Source organism: Amphiura filiformis, chromosome 4 (assembly GCF_039555335.1).
Source record: "Amphiura filiformis chromosome 4, Afil_fr2py, whole genome shotgun sequence".
In the NCBI taxonomy this organism is placed as follows: domain Eukaryota; kingdom Metazoa; phylum Echinodermata; class Ophiuroidea; order Amphilepidida; family Amphiuridae; genus Amphiura; species Amphiura filiformis.
Window position 1 is genome coordinate 77071439 of NC_092631.1, and position 23003 is coordinate 77094441.

Sequence of the window (23003 nt, forward strand, 5' to 3'; positions counted from 1 at the left end):
AGACCCCCCCCCGTCCAAATACTTGTTTTGGCCGGCACCTTCTCATTTTTTGGCCGATTTGGATGAAAAAGGTGTCAAATTGCCTATGCCGCATCAAATAAGCTGGTTCCCTAAGAAATTTGAAACATCACCCTTTTTAAAAGGCTGTTTAACCTACCCCTATTTTTATGGTCAATATGAGTTTATTTTAAATAAAACCATGTGATTTGTGCTTGATAATTATTTTTCTAACATATAAGGTATAATGTTATGATTGCCGGAGACCCCCTTTAAGGGCTGGTGACGCAAAATCTTCGCACGCTGTTCGCGCAATTTTTTAAAAGTTGGGCATAAACAATGTTTATAAACAACAGTTATGCCTACTGGCACGGATGTATGTGTGATCGCGGGGTAGGAAAAATGAAGGAAAATCACATTTTTTAATAGTATTTCTTGTAATGTTTTGTTGTTATTTTTAAATAACAATCATACAAATGTCCTCCTCACATCAAATCACTTCAGCTTTGTAGAGCTCTACTTTTTTAACTTGTCAACTCTTTCGTTATTAATATTATTACAATATTATTATATTGTGCTCTTTTTATATGTAATTATAACTGAATAAGTATTTTCTAAACTTAACATCTGGAAAAATTTTTCTCTCATTTCATTTTTATAGATTGTGCGAATACAGACCTTTGAGGGCAATAAACGTGTGAGTGCACCAGTAGGGACAACTCTGTACAAATTCTTTCAGAAGGTAAGATTATGATCCAGTTCATAGTGAGTGCTCTCTCTGTATCAGTCCATTGTCTGAGGCCTATCATGCATGAATTGCCCCCCCCAAGTCACAGTTGCATGTATTAGACCATGAGACATGACAAAAAAGTTAGGTTAAACTTTCGGTGCCCTTGCAATAAATGTGCTAATGGTCATCAAACTTGCTCAAACTGTGTGAAAAGTTATACCTACATAGATGTAGTCTTTTATAGGATTCAGCAAATGTATTATATACCTGAGAGCTAGTATGTTCTGTACTGCTCTTCACTTAATACCAACAAAGTCAAAGCTCAAATTTTTCACTCTATGGTGTCAAAAATGTTCAAAGATTTATGAAAAAGATATCAAAATTTTTGTTTTGATAGTACAATGTACAATTCAAATAAAGAATAGTTTGCACTATTTTGGATGTTTCAACCTTGATAACACAGCAAAATGTCAACATACATTGACCTTGATCTAATTAATTGTTACCAAGGTAAAACCTTCCTAGATACTGGAGACAAGTAAAAATTGTGTTACATAATAGTTTTAAAGCTGTGGTTGATTCTTGCAATAAAGTATACACCCTTTTAAAATTTACTAGTGAGTGTGCCACAACCACTACTACCAAAGTTGATCCCTAGAAATTTTAAAAAGTGTATACTCTCTTTTAAAAATTGCAAAACGGAACTGAATGGGATCGAAGAAGTTTTGATTAAATCCAATTACTGATGATGTGTATTCTTTGCAGGTATCTGAGACAGTTGGTATAGATGTTGGTGAGTTCCAGCTGTATGTTAATCGAGATAGAACTAACCTGTTAAAACCTTCAAGTAAATCTACTCTCAAAAGTGCAAAAATCAGGTAGGTCACTCATCACAGAACGTATCATTAATAATATCACCTGTCAAGATTAACAACAAGTGAAGTACCGGTATGCAATGGATTCAATATTAGGCCTGTTATCGACTGTCATATGTGTCATATTATCATCGATATGACCCTAAATCCGACATGTCAAAATAAATTATCCTTTTCGACACTTCACAACAAATATTAAAAAGGGAAAAAAAGAAAGAAATTTCCATGCTATTTTGTCCAAATAAGCTTACCGTACGATCATGTTTTCATCGGAAAGTCAAAAATTACCTCCCGAAGTTGACCCGAACCCGGAAGTAGAGCAAACCAGGAAGTATCATACTCGGCAGTCCACGCTTTTTAAAGCGTGCCGGTTCGAAATTCTGAAAATTGGTAAAAGCGTGGAGGTTTAAACTTTTTGGGTAAAAAGCGTGGAATGGTATAAAGCATGGGAATGAAATAAAAAGCGTGGGCTTGTTTCAGCTTACAGCATATTTTTATTGAATGTTAAAACAATCATAATTCCAAGAAAAATCGCCAAACCTGCGCAAGATAAAATTCCATTTGATGCAGGCCCAGCGCCTGTTTACGTGAGTCCAGACCAGCACAATATCCTCCCCGGAAGCCCTTCCGTGATATGCAAATGTCCGATTTTTTCCATGACGTGTTACGATGTGTGGTAGTTAATTCTTTACATCGATCGTATGTATGAGTGACGTCATTAATATGAATAATTGATTGAGCGAAGAAGGGTAGGATATAAGTCACAGAGCGCATGCGCGAGAAACGAATCAGTTCATGACAAGAACAACATTTGGACGTAAAAAAGTACAGTTATGCATTAAAATGTTTATTGTATAGTACAGTAGTAGCTTTTCACATAAAATTTGCATTGTTCACATAATGTATCAACTTCATGGAGAGAAAAACATCGGACTAGCACATGTGAAATAGGTGCAGAATTCGGCATACTTGATTTACTTCGAATTTCGTGTGACTTCATCAATGGATACAAAAAGTGGTGGGGTCAGGAATTTTCAGTATAAAGAGTGCCTCAGTAAAAAGCGTGGGGGTCAGGAATTTTCAGTATAAAGGGTGCCTCAGTAAAAAGGGTGGGGGTAAAATAAAAAGGGTGGGGGTCAAACCCCACTGCCGAGTATGATATGTTTACACAGGAAGTCGGCAATTGTAACTCATATAGGCGTGCTTTTAAGTTTATCTATCGATTTTTTTCAGCATTTTAAAATCTCATTACAAGTTTCGACACGTGTTGATTGTCGTATTTTTTTCTCCAACGAAGTGTTGAATTAGAAATCATGTGTCGATAACAGGCCTATGCAATATTGACATATCAAACAATCATCTAAACCTAAAATCTGACCCTAATTGTTCTCTTATCCTTATCTTTGTGGGAGGTGGCAGTTAGGCTAAAAGTTTTGCCTAAAGCCACTTAACTTTGACTCTTGTCACCAGTACTGTAAAAGTGGACATTTTTCCACGATTAATTTTTTGCACTTTGCTAATTTTTAACTGTTTCCCTTGTTCATAAATTCACGCTTCTAAGTTTTCCTTAAATTGACCTATACACAAAAGGAATAAATTCCTGCGTTGTTTCATGGTAGCAGCTTGTGCGCGAAAAGAGTGAAAATAAATGTAGCGCGAAAATTTCCACTTTTACAGTAATGCCTGTATCATACTAACAGTCACAGGCGGGATGGAGAGACAAACCCTGGTATGGATTGTGACTGCAATTTGGATCATTTTCATGTTTTTTAGTTCAACTGATAGTAATTTGACCCTAGGCCAACTACAGTCAGTCTACAAAGTACCGACGCGGACGTACACATTGTGCCGACTTTGAAGGCACACATACCTGCAGCAGAGACACAGCACTGCGCATTGTTAACGCGCTGAATAGGCATGTATTGTCACTTTGTACTTCAGAGTGGACAAACTGTAACAACTTCTGATTAATACACCAGGTAGCCAGTTTTCAGCTTGTTTGACCAGATGTAGAAAGAAATACTTTTTAAAAACTGCTATAGTATAGTATAGGCATAGGGGGTAAAATATTAATTCTTTAATTGTAACCTGTGTACATGTATTTATTTATGTGTGCTTTTTCCCACATTGTAGACATGGAGACATGCTGTATTTATTCTCGTATAAATCAGTTGCTGACAGCGGTAACAGCTCATCATCATCAGCTGCTGTTATTGGAGGGTCAGGTGAGCCAACACCGTCAACATCAGGAGCACCTGTTGCACCTCAAGTCATAGAAGATGAAGTGGACCAATTCTTAGCCAAACAGGATGGCAAGATCTACAGGAAAAGAGATGAACAATTGTAAGTTAGAGAGAGTGGATGGAGAGTTAGCAAATTGGGTACAATATACTTATATAATATTGGATGGCTGTGAGTGTGATATGAAAATATACAGCAAGAGTCATGGAAATATTGGCAGAGCCAAAAGTGAGTTTGGTATTTTCATGACAAATGTGGTATATTCTTGTATCATGTTGGTGCCATTTGGAGACCAGTTGTTTAGTGTAATCATTTTCGTTATGTTTGCCGGGAGTACAAAACAACAAACGTCAATCAATTACGCCTGCTTCGCTCTTTCTGTGGGCACAAAGAGTTAACAGCACATCTGGATTTATTCATAAAGTATTACACAAGCTCTACAGTTTATGGCATAACATAATGCATGATGATAAAAGTGTCCAACTCACCAATGTCCTGACCATCTAGGACAAGATTACCTGCCCAAATCCTAGTATAAACATTTAGTAATTTTTGGTATTTAATTCCTTCACAAACCTGCCAGTTGACCGTGCCAACAATTGTGTACCTTTAAAATACAGGTGTTAATGATTATGCACATCCTTAATGATATGTTAAAGTGTACCCTGTTCTCCATGAGTGATGTGGACAAGGACCTCAGATCCACAAGAAGTATGCTCATCTCAACATCCACAAGTTTAAAATTAGCTACAGTGTAGTGGATTCCTGGAATAGGCTACCATCGTCCACAGTAAATGCACTAGTTTCAAGACAGAGGTGGAGGCATACTTATACAGGAAACTTAACAAATTCAGTTACTACCTCATCAACAGGATCTTTCTTGTTGTTCATGGGGCAAATAAACCCATGTCATGGAATATTGATAAAACTTAAAAAACAAATTATCAAATACTGATACAAGTTTGGCAAAAAAGTTCATAAATTATGCTGAACAATCTACACTTTCCAGAATTTGGGGAAATTTTGGAATAAATACACCCATCTCTAAACCAGTTTTCTGATATTTGAAACCCAATGATATACCAAAAAGGCTGAAAATGCACCCCCAATCTGGCACACATCCCCATACCCACCTTTTCACTAAGAACCTCCCCCACCTGAAAAATAAACCTTTTTATCTAATTGTCTATTCCAAGAGTTTATCAAGGTAATCCTAGGTTTCCAAAGCCCATTGTACATTTTGCATCAGAGAGCATTTATTTGTGATAGGTTGATTGTAAAACTAGCACAAGTTGCATTGTAATATACTCTCTTCAATGATTTAACAAATAAATTGGTTTGTGCTTTATTTTCTAGGTGTCACCATGGTCCCAATGCCAAATGTGTACATTGTGTCCCATTAGAGGTGAGTAATAATATCATTAAGAACATTTAAGACTTAACTTGATTCTGGTCAACCAGACACACCTATTTTTGACGGACAAACTAATGTTGTGACTGAAACCTTTAGTCCTTAGCTGAGTTGTGATGCAATTGCCATTGACTACTGGTCGTTTTCGGTATAGGTGATCATGACATTATCATGTAAAATAAAATGTTAGCATCTAATTTTTATCTAGATATCAATTTTACAATTGCTGCCATTGTTAGACTACAGAAATTACAGAACAAATGTGCCAAGCTGATATATCATAAGCCCAAGTCTGATCATGTAAGCCCACTCTTATTAGATCTTCATTGGCTACCAGTTCATGAGAGAATCAAGTTCAAGACACTCACGATTGTGTACAAGTCCCTGAATGTCCTCTCTCCTTAGTACATTTCCAACTGTCTCACGATCAAGAGCTCCATACATACTATGAGTACTAGGTCCAGTGAGAGTGTTAATTTTATCATTCCTCGCACCAGGAAATGTGCTGGGGATAGAGCCTTTTCAGTGACTGCCCCAAGGTTTTGGAATGGCTTACCATCTACAATCAAGAATGCCATCAGCCTGGACTCATTTAAGTCATTGATCAAAACTGACTTATTTCCATAATTTTCGCTGCCATTGCTTTTTGTATTTTTGAATTTTTTGGTTTTCTTTTCTCTTGCGCCTTGAATCCCTAGGCAAATGCGCATATAAATACTTCTTGTTATGTTATGTTATGTTATGTTATGTTATGTTATGTTATGTTATGTTATGTTAGAATCCCGATTCCTCATTTGGGGATAACAGGAAAAATGCAAAAGCAAGTATGTCCTCTTCTTTCATTATATTTTTGTAAGATATGCTTCTTTTCATTCTTTATACAGCCATATGATGAGAGGGTATTAATGGATAATGATCCTCCAATTAAGCATCTGTCATTCCATGCACACCTACGCAAACTCACAGGTGGTGTAGACAAGTAAGTATTAAGTTGTGGTCCAAATATTTTTTTAAAACTTGCTTCATAATCCTTCATTAGAGTTGCTTTAACCCAACCGCTGACATTTTCTACAGCATAAACTAAAGAGATACAGACTATCCGCAAACAGCCAAAGTCCCAGCATCACCCATTAATGACGGCCAGTTGTTCCATGAAGTTCGATGTCTGAAACTGCTAAAGTTTGTTTGGTTTATATAAGTGGAAATTATTCGGCTTTTACAGGATCTTAGCTAGAAATTGAGGGTTGCCCGTCATTTGAATAAAATTGCCTGTCCTAATTTGACCTTTAAAACATTTACCAGACATCTATAGCCCAAAAAGTTCAAATATGTGCTGATATGGCCTTGTTCTACAAATTGGGTCTACTAAAAAGGGCAATTAGCTTCTCAAAACGTCCAAATTATAATATAGCATCTGTCAAAGGCATTAATTTTGCCTGTCCCAGGAGCAAACTGGCTGTCTAAAATGACGGCCAGACGGGTGGCTAGCTAAGACCCTGCTTTTGTTACTGCGCGGAGTGCGTACGTCAATAAAGTCCCAACTCAAGCTCGCGTAAATTCACATAAGCTTGCGCTAGTCACGCATTACGCAACGCACACCTAGCGTAAGCGCTGCGCCCAACAACGTGCACGCCATTCTATATCAAGTCTTATTTGTTTCGCCTTATTTAAGCCGAACAAACTTACTCCCATACAGTTTATGGTCTTCATGTAAACACAAAGACACGCAATGCTCTGTTGCGTAACACAAAGGCATGCAACGCTAACATGATAGAATGATTGGCCCTCATGAATAAGGAGGAATTCACAGCATACAAAGCACAGGGACTTTGGCTGTTTGCGGATAGTCTGTTATATCTTTAGTTTATGTGCTACAGTTTGGAATAATGGAACATGGTTAAACTGCTGAATCTGCTAAGGCGACTCTTAAATTTGTTTAAGTTTTCCATCTTTACTTACCCATCTCACTTAGTTATGACAATTAGCATGATTATTGTCAAAGTTATCCTACTTGTCATATTTAATATATGTAATATTTTTCATTTCACAGAGGTAAATTCGCATTCCTAGAGAACATTAGCTGTAAACTAAAAGAAGGCTGTACAGAGCACGCTCCATGGCCAGGTGGTATATGCACTAAATGTCAACCTAGTGCATTCACTCTTGATAGACAGGTAAGTATGTCAACCTTGTCAGAGATCCCACTTTTCAGGAAATTTCCTGATTTTAGGAAATTTTAAAGAAAATTTACAAATTTCAGGAATTTTTTCCCTACCCTTCCGGTACAAAAGGGTAGGGAAAAAGTGCATCTTTAGGATTTTTCCATGTTTTTCAGGAAATTTTGACAACACCAAGTGGCATCTCCGACCTTGTGCACTTTAATCATGTGTGACCATTCATGACAAAGGGGCCGTTATGTCAGCATAGCTAGTTCTGATAGATAATAGAGGATTTCTCAACTTATTTACTACCTTCCTTACATGCAAAGCCAATATATCACAATAAAGCTTATTTTGAGGGGAATATGCCTGTCTAATATCTCAAAGAAAAATGCTGACTTCAATACCCATTTGTGGTGGCTGGATACATAATACAGTTTGCAACAGCAGACAAGTTATATCACAAGTGAATGTAACAATATTTTCATCAAATGCTGGTTTTTATTTTCTCATGAATTTGATTTTTTCCCAGACTTACAGACATGTAGACAATATAATGTTTGAGAATCCTTTCATGTTCGATCGATTCTTGGACTACTGGAGGAAAACTGGAAACCAGCGAATTGGCTTCTTATATGGGAAATATGAACACCATAAAGATGTTCCACTTGGTATTAAGGCAACAGTATCATCTATTTATGAACCACCTCAGGTGAATATATTTTCTTTTTCTCTTTGTTATGATATGATATTTGTATAAAGCTTTGAAACATCGCCACCCTATTCATTAACCAAATCACGTAGCATTGCATGATCCTGGCATCACCCTGGTCTGTTTTCTTGATAAACATTACACATGCGTTGGCCAGTACTGTTTATGTGGTAGCAACTGTAGTCTTGTCAATCCAAGGTTCAAAGCTTGTTAGGTCAATTGTGTCTCAATGAGATTGAATATGGTGAAAAGGTCACCTATAATTTGGTTCATCTCATGTTTGGAAGTGACGTATGTGCATATTTCCCGTGCCGCAGTATCAAATCGCGCGCGATATGTTAAACAGCCTAAGTGTTCACGCACACGTTCATGAGCGTTTGTTGGCACGCTTGCAGCGCAACCACGAAGAAGCATTGACATCACTACCAAACTTGGGGTGAACCAAATTATAGTTTGAATTGTTTCCCTTTTTTTGGCCCTTTTGCCCCCTACTAGACTTTGTCTGGAAAATAATCTTCATACAGGCATTCTTACCCTTTCCCAGCCACACCCTGATGTTGTTATAGACACATCATGCTGGTGTCTAGAGGCTGAGGAAGGGGAGCATGTCTAAAATAATCTTCATTTTGCTCCAGATAGTCATGACTGCAATGACTAGGATGACTAGTTGGAGGTCAAAATAAAAAATTAAAAAAACCCAAGGTAACCTAACTCCCAAAAATACATGAATATTAGAATGGATGGTACAAGCAACACCCAAATTACAAAATACTAGAAAATTCTGCAATTCTACTCACAAATAAACTTGAACCAAGTCATAGTCAGTTGAAAGTCAAGACTACTGCAGCGGTAGTACCGCTATTAGTTGGGACTACGACTAGATAGTCAACTTATACTTAGTCATGCATTTTTAGTAAGTAGTATAATTATTGTGAAAATGGTGGCTTAAGCTGGCTATTGTAACAAAAAGAAAGTTTAGTCAAGTTAAGGTTACTTTTAACATTTATTTTATTGTATTTTTCACAGTCTTGGGTTCAGAATAACTGCCACCTCTTCCAAGAGATGATTATGTTTTATGATTATGTTTTAGGGCTAGGTATAGAGTTAGGTTTAGGATTAGGATTATAGATAAGGGTTGAGGATTATGAGCTATTATGAGCATGGTCAGGGTGGTGCCCATTAATCTGTTTTATCCTGTTCTATGAATATAATAAGCTTTGATACTGATTACTGATGCTTAACTTGCATTTAGGAAAGATGCATTGAATAGTTGCTACAGTTTCTACTAGGGAAGCTTGGTACTGGCTGATGCTCATGCCATGTTTATTGTGCAAAAAGAACTGAGTCATATTAGGGTCACAAATGCTACACAGCTTGTTCAGCAAATGAGCTAGTGATGTTTCACAACATGATTCAATTAGCCAATCAAAACACTACTGTTAAAATAATGAATATTTTCTGTCATGCAATCGTTAAAATCACAAAGTTTAGAATTAAATTTTTTACTGGGACTTACTTTTACAACTTGCATATGATAATATCAGACTTCATCAGGCAACTGACCAGCTGGACTGGTCATGTGTGTGTTATACATACTACTGTGTTATACATGCTACAATGCCAAAAAGTGCAGAACTTCTATGATAAGCATTGCATATCTTAACGTTTCATTTCACATGTTAACATGTGGTGGTATGACTAAAGTAAACCTTTGGAGGTTTTACCTAAATCAAAATTAATCACTAACATTGTCGTTATTTGTTTATTTCAGTCATCAACAGCTAACAGCCTAGAACTACATGAAGATCCTCATGCTGAAGTAGTAGATTACATAGCAAATAAACTTGGTCTAAGAAAGGTAAGCAGACAAGTGATGTATCCCTTGGTACTTGGTAGTGTAATCCTTTTACAGCTTCATCTTGAGCTAAACTAGGATGTAACAGTGCAAAGTGATGTCAACAGCCATGGTGCGGTGCATAGTGAAGAAGGTGAATTGGGAATCCCAGCACTTTCACATAATGCTTAGGCAATAGAAACAAATTAGTTCGATCTTTTGATCGATCATCGATGCTTGTTCGATCCTTATTATTAATGTAATCATAATTATATAGCTATTGTTAATTGTGATAACATGTGAATCTTTAGCTGTATTAACAATGATCAATATAAATGTAGCATTAATTCTGGCCAATTAGTTGTTAGTTCATTAATAACAAGCATCGAAGCAGCATCGACGGCCGATCCAAAGATCAAACAAATTTGTTTCTGGTGCCTTACAAATGAAAGTTGTCAACTATTTCCATGGCCCAATTTTATAACATGCTCTTGGTTGAATTGATTACATACATACAAAAATTTCTTATAGTTTATACGGCGCTTCTTACAGAGTGATCAGAGCGTACACAAAAAAGAGAAAACAAAAATAAACAAAAATCAATCCGTTATGATGGTGAGATCCAAAAATATGATCTGCTAAGTCCATAAAATACCATGTGTATAAAAGTGGATAAGTCCACTTTTGACAAAATTTTGCTTACCAAATCCAACTGTCAATCATAATATTTCACAGGGTCAATGAGAAAAAATTCAAATAATGGGCTTTCCATTGATACCAATATATCCATTTTGATGGTGAAGATGTGGGATTGAGGTGTGTTGATCAGACCATTATCATTCATATCTTTTGCTGACATCTCACAGAACTATATCATGTCAGGATAAGGATTATGTCAACATAAATGAAAGCCAATACTACTATAGAGGTAGTCATTGTGACATCAACATTGCCATCTTGTGGGTACAGAGTGCCTTGTTGCTAAGATCACCGCATTGATGCTTGACTGAAGATGTGCGTCACACGCTGCGACTTCCCCGTAATCAGGGGCGTAATGTCTAACGCATGACATGCAGAACGGCAGTACCCACAAGATGGCGGATCCCGCAGAAAAGGCTGACGGCCTCTATTGCAATAGATCAACCAGTTGTCCTGAGTGTAATATTTGTTTGTTTTTGTTGTTTTTTGCTTCAGGTTGGTTGGATATTTACAGATTTAGTTGCAGATGATCTAACCAAAGGCACAGTTAAACATGTACGCAATATGGTAAGTTCATGTCAATTATTTCAATTCAATTAATATTACTATTATGTCAAGAATTTTTTTTTTGTATTTGAAGAGAAGACAAAAATAATAAAAAGTGTGTAAAATGGAACATTTGGTAAAAATTACAATACATGTAGCCTATGGGGCAAATTCAATGTCCGAATCAAGTTAAATTTTGGAAATAAGCTATTTTCTTGACTACCCATTAAACAATACCCTAAAAAAGATGCTAAAATCATGAAACAGCTATAAGCTTATCAATTGTATTTATGTATCCCTCAGGATGCTCATTTTCTGAGTGCAGAAGAATGCATCATGGCAGGTGAATTACAAAATCGTCATAGTAACCCATGCAAGCTTGCTGCAGAAGGCACCTTTGGATCCAAATTTACCACATGTATCGTAACTGGTAAGTATATGCTTTGCTGTGATGGGTAAATGAAGATTGTCTACCTCCAAATGAAGAAACTGTAGAGTAGAGAATAAAAAAGTCAAAGTTATTCCCAATGCAGTAATATCTTGTTCTTGTTAAGACTACAGGAGTTGTGGAAAACTTAAATTTCCTGCACACTCATTACAGTTGAACTTCAACTCCCTCCAACTTCAACTCCCTCTCCACTCCCAATATGGGAATTCCATTCCCTATCTCTGATTCTTGCTGCCATCCACTCTTGGAAGAAAAAGAGATTATTATAATTAAAGACAGAGATAAAAAGAATTTATCGCGTCTGATGTCACTGTCAATTACGATCCTTGATTGGTTTACACGGGTTAATAGCGCGTAAAAGGAAGACAGATCTATCTGGTGCTGATCGGAGAAAAGGAATAGCAGCAAATGGCGAAAAATAACGTACTTTTACAAGGCAAAAAGCAGCTTTTCTAGGCATTGTTGACATGGTGCCTACACGAAAGAAAGTTTCCTAATATAAAGACCTAACTTTTGAGATGGTTTGCATGTTTGAAGGTGCAAAATTAACAATAAGGCGCCCGGTTATACCGCTGAGTTCAGCAAGTCACGGCACTTGTAAACAAACCATGCTCGAATTTGATTGACAGATGACGTCAGACGTGATAAATTCTTTTTATCTCTGTCTTTAATTATAGTCCTGTATCTCTCATAAGTTTTCTAATAAACAAGCAGCTGTGCATGTTTGGAATCAAGCAAATTGACAAGCGACAGTTGTAATTGAGGGTAATGATTTTACCTGTTATTTTTCGGTTATTTTGAAACATCTAAACATTTGGTTGAATTATGTGATGAATCAAGCAAAATGAGTCTGATCTATCAAATCAATTTCCACTGGTGTTTGATTTTCCTCCCTTTCCTAAGATGATTTGAGATATCAGATCTCAAATTGTATTTATGCTGGCATGTATGATTTGAGAACATGTATAGACGAATCCAACGATCCACATTCCTACCCCTCACTGGCGGTCATAGCTGGGGCTATCCATCCATTTTACGCGACGCCAGTATCATAGAAGATGCAGCGCAAGTGCTACGCGCTCCGATGCGCTCGTGATAGTCGGCTTCTTGGATCGCAATCCAAATGAACTAAGCTAGTTTGTCGCGGATGGCCCTCAGCTATGGCCGACTTAATCCTGACCATCACTTGGCTCGTCGGATTCGTCCAGGGCCGTAGCAAGCGGGCCAACCGGGGATGCCATGGCCGCCCACTTTTTGAGAAGTTTGTTATGTTTTTCTTTATATCTTTATTTCAATTTGGTCATATATTTGTATTTTGGCCGCCCCACATTTGTTATGGCCGCCCCACTTTTTACAACCTTGCTACGGCCCTGGATTTGTCTATGCCAACAGAGGATGACTATAGTTAAGGGCTGTGTCAAATAGTCTATCAATGATGATTTGATTTGATGCAGGTGATTCGACCAATCAGATCCACACAGAGGCATACCAGGTATCCAATCAGTGTATGGCATTAGTACGAGATAACTGCCTCATACCAACAAGAGATGCACCAGAACTGGGTTATGTCAGAGAGTCTACCAGTGAACAGTATGTCCCTGATGTCTTCTACTCGGTAAGTATATGCCTATCTATTTGAAGAGTATTTTGTACGGCATGTATCTCATACAAGGGTGCACTTTGTTTCCCTGACTCGTATGTCAGTAGACAGCAGAACATTTACTCAACACAATGGCTGTGATCCCATCTCATATAACATGTATAAGCATCAAAATCCAAAGATGGTTATTTACATAAAGAAAAACTTAGTTGGTCCACATTTCCCTATGTGGTGTGATCAGTATCTCTTTTGCTATGGTTCAATGTATAGAAATAGGACCAGGTGAATTTTAGCATGTCCCAGATAAAAATGCTGATACCACAAAAAAACAAAACATTTTGATTAATATCCATTTCTTCTTGCCGCCCAAAAAAATATTTCAATGTGTAACCTATTTTGAAATACACCCTGTATTACAAGGGTCGCTCTAGGCTACATTTTTGCGTCCCGGACCCACCAAAACCCGAATCTCACGCATGAATATTGCAAAAGCAGTGAGTTATTGCGTCCCGTCGTACGCAACAAAAATTCCCACATGTTGTTTTCTATATCCAGGTTTCATAAAACTAGGCTCAAAAGTTTCCTCAACTTGCATTATGCACATCATTTTTGAAGCAACTGAACCCCTGAAATACCAAATTATGCTTTGTGAGTGAAAATTTTGACAGCAAAAGAGCCGTGATATCGAAAAAATACGACAAGATCTCTGGCTGCCATTGTCTGTTTACTGGCAACTACAGACAATAGAGGGCAGTATTAAAAGTATTATTGCCCAGCCAGCGGCGGGCGGTAAATATTAGGTAATTATACTAATTTGATTGAAATAAAAAATTAAATTAAAAAAAAAAAGAAAAGAAAGAAAAAAAGAAGAAAAGAAAGAAAAAGAAAAGAAAAAAAGAAAAGAACCCGTTCATGCATACCCAACATACCCTACCCCCTCACCCCCCAAAAAAAAAAAAATAGTATGGTATCACACAAATAGATTGAATTTGCTAGACAATTATGAATAGTTGGGACCCCGATATTTCTTTAGGGACCCCTCATTTTTGCATTTTCTGTTGGCTCGGGGGTCCCAAAGGACCCCCGAGCTTTTGGACCTAGCGCTACCCTTGCTGTATTAGGATTAAAAAGAATTTTGTTTGCTGTAGAGCTTGCACATTTCATTTGGAGAGCAATTTTACCACATATATTTTCCTAATTTAAAAAATCTAGAAAGATTATATTTTTGTGTATATGAGGCTGAAGAAGAAAAATGTTTTTAAATATGTGAGATACCTCTTTTGACCTGTTCAAGCAACTGTTATTATTCGTACGTAGATGAATGGTGATAAATGAAAGTAATTTGTATACATATTGTAGCCTTGTTAGGGGAAGAAAATAGCTTCAAATATCCAGAAATTGGTTGCATTTGGTGAATTAGACTGGAGGGGGTATTTGTTTGGGTGTTTGCAGTGAGTTTATTAGTATTATTATTATTATTTGAGTTGTGCACTGTAGTTAATAACAGAACCAGTATTTCACTCATCTCATCTTACTTTGATTACCTTTTCTATTGCAGGAGGTGGATGAATATGGTAACAAATCAAAATCTCTTGCCAGACCCCTGCCTGTAGAATTTTTACTAGTTGATGTAAGTATGTCTTAATTAAAGAGGAAGCCCCGTCAGAGCAGTTCTTCTGGGGTGAACCAACCAAACATGCTTGGTTGTCAAAGTAATCAGTGACAAGGTTATCTCTGAATTTGACACGGGCGAATTGATGTAATACATCAATTAGTACCTGTCAAATTCAAAGATAACATTGTCACTGATTAAGTTAATAACCAGGCAGGTTTGGTTCACCCAAGAAGAACTGCTTTGGCTGGGCTTCAGCTTTAACAGCATGTTGCATGAGATATATGTTATGTGGAAGGAATACTGAAATATATACATTTCATATTATGCTCAAAATAAGTGATATATTCACTAATAAAGGAGGGATAATGAATGGATGGAATGAATGATTTGCATAAAGATTATAAAGAGAGTTTTGGTAAAGCATGACTGGGCCAAGAGGATGAGAGGGGGGGGGGGGGTTACTGGCTATTTTCAACTTTTTTCAAATAAATCATCAGGGTGAAGCCAAAGTTTGACATGTTGTAACAAATCCAGAATTTGTGCATGTCTTTGATAAGATTATTCTATAAATTTTGTAAAATTATACAGACTCTATCAAAATAATTGGTACCCATCAGTTTTGATGCGTATTGCAAAGCCTGCGCACTTCTTCCAAATGCAATATTGGATTGTCTTGGAATGACCAAAATTTGAAGATTTATGCCCTTTCATAATAAGGGGCTACTTTGGTGTGGCAGTCTGCAATCCGTGAAATTAATAGTTGGCACACTTGCACTAAACAATGGAAATGCATGCCCTATTAAAATTGGGGAGGCGAGTGAAACATGCATGCAATATATGTAAAGTACAGACTCCCCCCATATCCCACCTTCCCCACTCCCCATCTTTCAATGTTGGAGGGTCTCACGGACCTGTTGACAACATGGCTTGGGCCAACATTGAATTGGGGGAGCGGGGGCAGAGATATACCAAAAGACAGGCAAAGTGTGCCAACCTTTTTTTTCGTGGATTGTGGTCCGTAAATAATGAAAACTGGTGGATATTAATCATGTTGACACAGCCTGTAATAAAATAATGTGGTCAGATGCACAATTTTGAGAAAATCAGTCTGAAAGTGATTACTCTTAATTATAATAGGATTTTGTATTGTTTTGTATGCCAGATCACACCATGGCTGAACAACAATACAAACCATATGTGACCTGCCACCACAATAATAATAAATAAATAATAAATTTTGGATTTATAAAGCGCCTTTCTCCAGATCTTAGAGGACTCAAAGCGCTGTAATTTCGCTGCAATGGTGAATCATCACAATCAGATCGCATCAGCTAGGTTGCTGCCGAACGGCGCACACCTATCCGCATTTAGATTGTAACATCCACCAATTATCTGTGCAGCTCCCCAAATTCCATTGGGTGAAGGAAGTTTTGATAACCAAACAACTAATCACCGATTTTTGCAATACAGGAGGAAACCGGAGATCCCGTGAGCAAAATGAGCTAAAGTTGCAAGTTGGTAGTTTTGAGACACCCTGGCTGCTGTGTTAGTGTTCTTTGTTTTAAGTACACCTGTTCAAGCCAGTAGTATTCCTGTATGTCTTTTGTGAATGGAGACACAATGGGCCATTTTGGAAGGACATAGTATTGACTTGTACAGGTGCGCTGCAACCAAAGAATATCAGGTGCGCTGCAACCAAAGAATATCAACTCAAGTCAGCAGCCAGGATGTTTCAAAACTACCAACTTGTGACATTACGCTCATTTTGTGATAGCAGGTCATGTCACATATGCGGTCTATCATCAGTTGATTCAGAATGGGGAAATATTGCATCTGTGATGATATTCTGTGTGGTGCATTACGGTAATTAAATCCATGCCAAATTTAAAGTTGATGTTTAATCACATCGTGTATTTGTTTACCTCTTATCTAGGTGCCTTGTGCCTTCTCCAAAGATCCTATCTACTCATTCAATGACAGACCAGACATGAAGCATTTCCCCGTAGAAAACAGGGCAGAGCTAGGTGAACTACAAGACATCAATGCAGTAGCAACCTATATGAAGCAGTTCCAAGAGGACAAATTTCTTGAAGCCATGTCAGACTTCCACCTACTTGTGTTCTTAGCTACCATGGATATGTTACCACTCAGGGTAGGTCATGTGTGTTTGCTTTGGGTCAATAAAGCCTCCAGCATACTTTCCTGCCGCTTGCCGCTGCGGCAAGCGGCAGGGCGTTCAACCAATGACAAGCCTTGATTGTGTCCGTTTGTCTGCAATACGCGTGCGCCACGCCGCTCAGCGGCAAGTGGCAGGGTAGTATGAAACCAGCATAATACAAGTCTGGGTTGCCAGATGGACTCCAGTTTATTTGTTTGTTTGTTTGTGTGGAGACACGCTTGGGTCCTGATGGGACCAGACTCAAACAAAATGCTCAAGCCAGGCTAAAAAGCCTATATAAAGCATGCTAGCCTGTATGGAAAGAGAAGTAAGAAACAGATTTGAAGACAAAGAACAAGGAAAAGAAGGCCACTCCCAACAATCAAGTTAACTACAATTTTACTGTCAGCCTTTGGGTCAAGAGAAAGGAAGTGCTTAATCCAATCTGAACTGTCACTGAGGCTGTCATTATACCAAAAAGAAATATCAAGTTGTGTCAATTTTAATTACAATGACCTGTACCCAACTTGACAAAAATCAAATCATATGAACATTGCAGGATATGATATAGTCTGTATACCTTCCTCGAGTCAGTAATTCAGATATTGTTTTTTATTGTATCTCTAAATTCAATAATTAGATGTATATAAAAGTATACGTTTTCAGAAAGGAAATGATGCAAGGAAACTAGCATAACACATTTCTGCAAAAATACTGTATCATAAGAACAGGTTGTTTCAAGTTGCCAGAAAAATGGATTATTTTGACCCACGCTGTTTGTGTAAAGTACAAAAAAATCTCCTCAACTTGAGGTGAACTTTTAAATTATAATTGTTGAATGTCGGTGACAGAACTAAGCCATTTTAAATCCTGCCATATAGTGTTTGCATTATTAATGATTAACATGAAGAGTTGCAACCACATCCCCCTACACATAGGTGGTTATGAGATTGGCGGTTGGACCTTGTTCCATTGTTTAGAACAATAGAAACCAGCTCCAACTGGAAGGAACTGCCCGTAACTGCCTGTGTCGACCCCCGGTTGAGGTTTGATTTCACCCCTAAGCAAACTGAAATATTTGTTGTGTAGAATTTCAACAGAGTTTCTTTTCCAACATTTTTCAGGATCACATGGACTCCTTACTTGAAGCAATCAGATCTGGTGACATGGAATTAGCTAGAGCTTGGTCTAAAAGTGAACAGTGGGCAACTATAGAACACTTCTTAGAAGCACAAGGTATGCATTGTGGTGGATGTTAAACAAGAGAATGTTCATTATGGTTACACGGATATGTTGATAGTGTGGATTCATGTAGGACGGGTTCTCACTTGGCGGCCCATAGGCCAAATTTGGGCTGCAAACCAATTGTTTTTGGCCCTTGAATTACTCTAAAATATGTATGGCAATATAATAAAAGCAGGTGTACTTGACCCTCACACAGGCACCTTTTAAATATTTTTGTCCCTCTCTACAGTTGAAATTGAGAGCCCCTGATGTAGGAAGAGTGGTATACCCCACGCTCAAACCAGAACAAAATATACTAAGAAATGGCAGGACAATTTTGCCATCATTAAAGGTGTTACCGATTGTCGTATTATTGTCGACATGACCCTAAATCCGACATGTCAAAATAAACTTTCCCTTTTTGACACTTTACAACACATATCAAATAGACAAAAAATGAAATTTCCATGCTATTTTCTCCAAATAAGCTTACCGTACAATCATGTTTTCATCGGAAAGTAAAAAATTACCTCCCGAAGTTGACCCAAACCTGGAAGTAGAAGCATGTTTACACCGGAAGTCTGCGATCGCAACTCATATCGGTGTGATTTTAAGCTTATCTATTGACTGTTTTTGAGCATTTTAGATCTCATTACGAGTGTCGACACATGTCGATTGTCATATTTTTTTCCCAGACGAAGTGTTGAATTAGAAATCATGTGTCGATAACACCTCTAGCCATCATTGCAAAAGCTTGCTCAGACAACTTCTCAGGAATAGTTCAATTCTCTTGTAATATGCACAATTTACCTGATGTGCAGGAACAAATGTAAATGAATATAAAAATTGCTATTTAAATGGTGTTAAAATCATTCCCATGTGACAGTGTGTATAGAAGCAACTTTTTTGAACGTGTTTGTTTGACTTACTCTTTTATTTCCTTTCTTTTTCATTTCAGCACCCAGTCCTACTCTAGGTGGCGCATCAGGCTTCTCAGCACCAGGCCCCGTATCAGCTGGGCCTAACTGGACATGCAATCATTGTACATATATCAACTCAGGGATAGGGCATTGTGTGAAATATACGAAAACCCCAAATAACTAGGCAACTAAATAGTCCAATTGTCATGTTAAGTTTACTAGAATGGACGATCCTTTCACACTTCCAGATGTGTGTTCCCACCCTATATATTGCATGATAAAGAATGAGGTCATGCCAGGGTCATGCGATGCTACTGGGCTTGTTTAGTGAATGAGGTACAAATATTTTATTACGTGTTCAACAGTCAGTCAGAACCCCACTTCTGTATTCATGCAGTATACACATTAACTCTGTTAAAAGGTGTCATTGGCAAAAAATGGGTCATTCTAGTTCAAATCCATACACCCCCTATGGAAGACATGACCTTAAGGGTAGACAAGGTATTGTTGGTCGAAGCCGCAAAAAAAAAATTGATTTTCATTATCTAAATCAATATGTTATTGAAAAATAACACTTTGATGTTTTGCAAAGTTCATTCTACAAATCATATACTTTGAAAACTTGCTTGATTTATTATTGTTAATGAGTTATGTACGTTTTACAAAAGTGTTGTTTCAGCCCTCTTTACAACCAGAGGGCCTACAAAGTATATCTGTGATATTTGAATTCTTCTACACATTCGCTATGAAATGATCAATACAATTTTTGTCAAAGCTCACTACCATTCACAAGATGCTGTGAACTACCAAATTGCAACAGTTTAAAATAGTTGCTAACCTTCCATACAAAGAGTATGAATTTCAAATGGGATTATCTGATTGGGTGACTCCTTTTGAAATCTACACTCTGTGTGTGGGATATTAAGGTCATGTCTTCCATAGGAGGTGTATGGACTAACCCATTGTCAACTTTGACCATCATGATGGCTAGAGATATTCTTGGACCTGGTGGTTCAGCCTGTTGCGTAAATGTAGCATACTAAGGTAAGGTGCAATCTTCTGGTGCACATTATACGTGCGTGTGTTTATCACAGAGCTACGAGCCTGCCGAGTGTTCCACCTTGGCCAAGAATTACTCAAAATATCTGAAGTTGTTTGTAAGAAGTGCTTTGAAAAAAATAATGTGTCAGGTGTGTTCAAAGAACTGGTAAATTGTATAACTCATTGTAATTCTGAAATAACATACACTTGGGGCAATTTTAGCAGGCAGTAAATACTCTCTACGCGAAATTTGGCTGCAGACGACAAGGTCCAAATTTTCTTTAAAAATTCAAAACAAATTTAGAATTGTTGTTCTTGAGATGGCTTTTGATATATGGAGAAAATATCTCAAAACTTTTTATCTTGAAGCTGTGGCTAGCACACAAAGCGTTCAAGGTTTTTGGTAGAACATATTCATCAGGATGGATAAAGTAAACAAGGTTTGTTGTATCTGATCCAGAAAATGCACTTGTGTACGTTTCAGCAAACATTGTTACCTTTGTAAACACTTGATGATGAGTGATGCTAGATGTATCTCCAGCACAGGTCATGGTGTTGCCAGTTGATTTTCCATGAGTTAACGGTTTAGTAGACATTTAAAGGTGTGATTTGCTCATTATAAACCAGAACACCAATAAAATTGGTATTTTCAGAAGAGGCATAAAATGTGCGAATTAACCCTGCAAGCATCAAATGCGAAATGAGGAAACCTGAAATTTAACATGAAGGTAGGGTAATAGCAGAGAAGATATCTTACACTTCCCATAATGCATTTTAATTTCCTGTACTGATCTGTTATCCAGTGAAGCGTGTCGATAATGACGAAATGTACCTCAATGAACAGAGCGCATCCAGATCTTGCAAAATATGTTGATTAAGGGATCCAAAATGAGCGTTTATTGCATTTTCGACAGTATTTTTTGTGGGACATGAGAGCACCTCAGACCTATCGAATTGCATTCTGAATACGAAGCATGTCTTTCTGATATCAAATATTTTCATTTATTTAAAATCACAATATAATACAAATTTTATGACAAATTATAAAAATTTGATATTTTCAAATTTTTGATATATAACAGTCCTCGAAGTAAATTATATAAATCTAATGATATATTCTTAAAGTGTATGTAGCAGGGAGGAAAAGCCGACGGTCAATTGAAAATTTTGACCTTTCATATTGAAGATATGGATTTTTTCCCAAAAGACCTTATTTTTTTTGTGTTTTGGGAAAAAAATCCATATCTTCAATACTGAAAGGTCAAAATTTTCAATTGATCGTCGGCTTTTCATCCCACCTACATACACTTTAAGTATAAATCATCAGATTTATAAAGTTTACTTCAAGTACTGTTAAATATAAAAAATATCAATTTTAATGATTTGCCATAAAATGTGTATCAAATTGCTAATTTCAAAAATCAAAATTATTTGATATCAGAATGACATTCTTCGTATTCAGAATGCAATTCGATATGTCTGATGTGCTCTGATGTCCCAAAATAAATACTGTCCAAACGTTCATACCCCAGCCCTTAACCACTCTATTCTCAAAATAAAAACAAAGGGAACATATACAAAGTAATTGGAATGTCATTTGATGAAATGAGGTGATATCATATTGCAAAGGATTCGGGAAAGGGTAAGATACCTTCTCTGGGATAAAAGTATGCATAAACTTTCAAGCGAGGCTGTCAAATTTGGAAACCATCATTTCCATATTGACAGGAGCAGTTTTTACTGTGGATAGTCATAAACAACTCACAGAACAAGTCAGTTGCAATGAGCTATTCTCGTTGAAATCCACACCCCTATTGAACACATGAATATAATCTTTGACAGGGGGGAGTGTGCATTTCAAATGGGGTTACCTGGATGGGGAAGCCCCTGTTGTGGGGAAGATCAAAGTGAAGGGGTGTATGGATTTCAACTGGATTAGCCCAGTGTGTTATGGAATGTGCTTTGCATTCTCCCTTTTAATGCATTATTCCAAACTACAAGAACAAGAATTACTGCATTTCAAAATCAATGCATGCATCTCTATGGTGTATGGTCTAAATTGCCATTAATTCCATCTTTTTAATAGTCCAGGTATTGTTGGTCAAAGCAGCCAAAATTCATTATTTAAATCAGTATTTCGTTGAAAAATGACACTTTGATGTTTTGCAAAAGTTCATTCTAGAAATCATATACTTTGAAAACGGGCTTGATTTATTGTTGCAAGATGCTGTGAACTACCAAATCACAACAGTTTAAAATAGTTGCTAACCTTAAGCTATGGTCCCATCCAACTTTTTTCTCTTCCAACAGATGCAAAATATTCGAATGTGAACAAAAATACGGAGTTGACTCAATGTACTTCTTTATAAACACAATAAACTAAAGAAATACTTCCGTAATCAAAAAGATGTTTCAAATATATACACAAGCTTCAAAATAACCAGGCACCCAGGAGCCATTTACCTAATGATCATAACATTTTGGCTCCTGATCCACACCAAAGTCATATGAACCAGGCTCTACATTTTTTTAAATAGAGCCTGATAGTTAAAGCAGGTTTTGTATTTAATGTGTACAATTGAAATTTAAACGACTTTTAGCTCTTTAAAAAATGACTCTTGGTTCACTAGATAATTAGAGGACCAGGAGCTGCTTGTTCCAAATGTGTGGCTCCTGGTCCAGATCTTCTTATTTTGAGGCTTGTCTATACATAAAAAAATCATCCCTAATTGAAAATTCAGAAGACTCGTTACAAAGGTACAAACAATTATGTAGGACCGAGTATACTGTAAT

The 23003-nt window shown here is 37.1% G+C and overlaps 1 protein-coding gene across 1 annotated transcript in view; it reads left to right on the top strand.

The window, feature by feature from the left end:
- LOC140151436 (nuclear protein localization protein 4 homolog) overlaps positions 1 to 21111 on the top strand; it is a 32187-nt gene extending 11076 nt beyond the window's left edge. Inside the window, 16 exon segments of the mRNA XM_072173778.1 lie at positions 659 to 739; positions 1493 to 1605; positions 3736 to 3945; positions 5200 to 5248; positions 6139 to 6233; positions 7305 to 7428; positions 7946 to 8125; positions 9897 to 9983; positions 11154 to 11225; positions 11508 to 11634; positions 13107 to 13267; positions 14811 to 14882; positions 16801 to 17019; positions 18150 to 18261; positions 19208 to 19309; positions 19312 to 21111. Coding sequence (XP_072029879.1) covers positions 659 to 739; positions 1493 to 1605; positions 3736 to 3945; positions 5200 to 5248; positions 6139 to 6233; positions 7305 to 7428; positions 7946 to 8125; positions 9897 to 9983; positions 11154 to 11225; positions 11508 to 11634; positions 13107 to 13267; positions 14811 to 14882; positions 16801 to 17019; positions 18150 to 18261; positions 19208 to 19309; positions 19312 to 19349 — 1842 coding nt within the window. The 3' untranslated portion in view covers positions 19350 to 21111.
- Positions 21112 to 23003: the final 1892 nt, after the last annotated feature.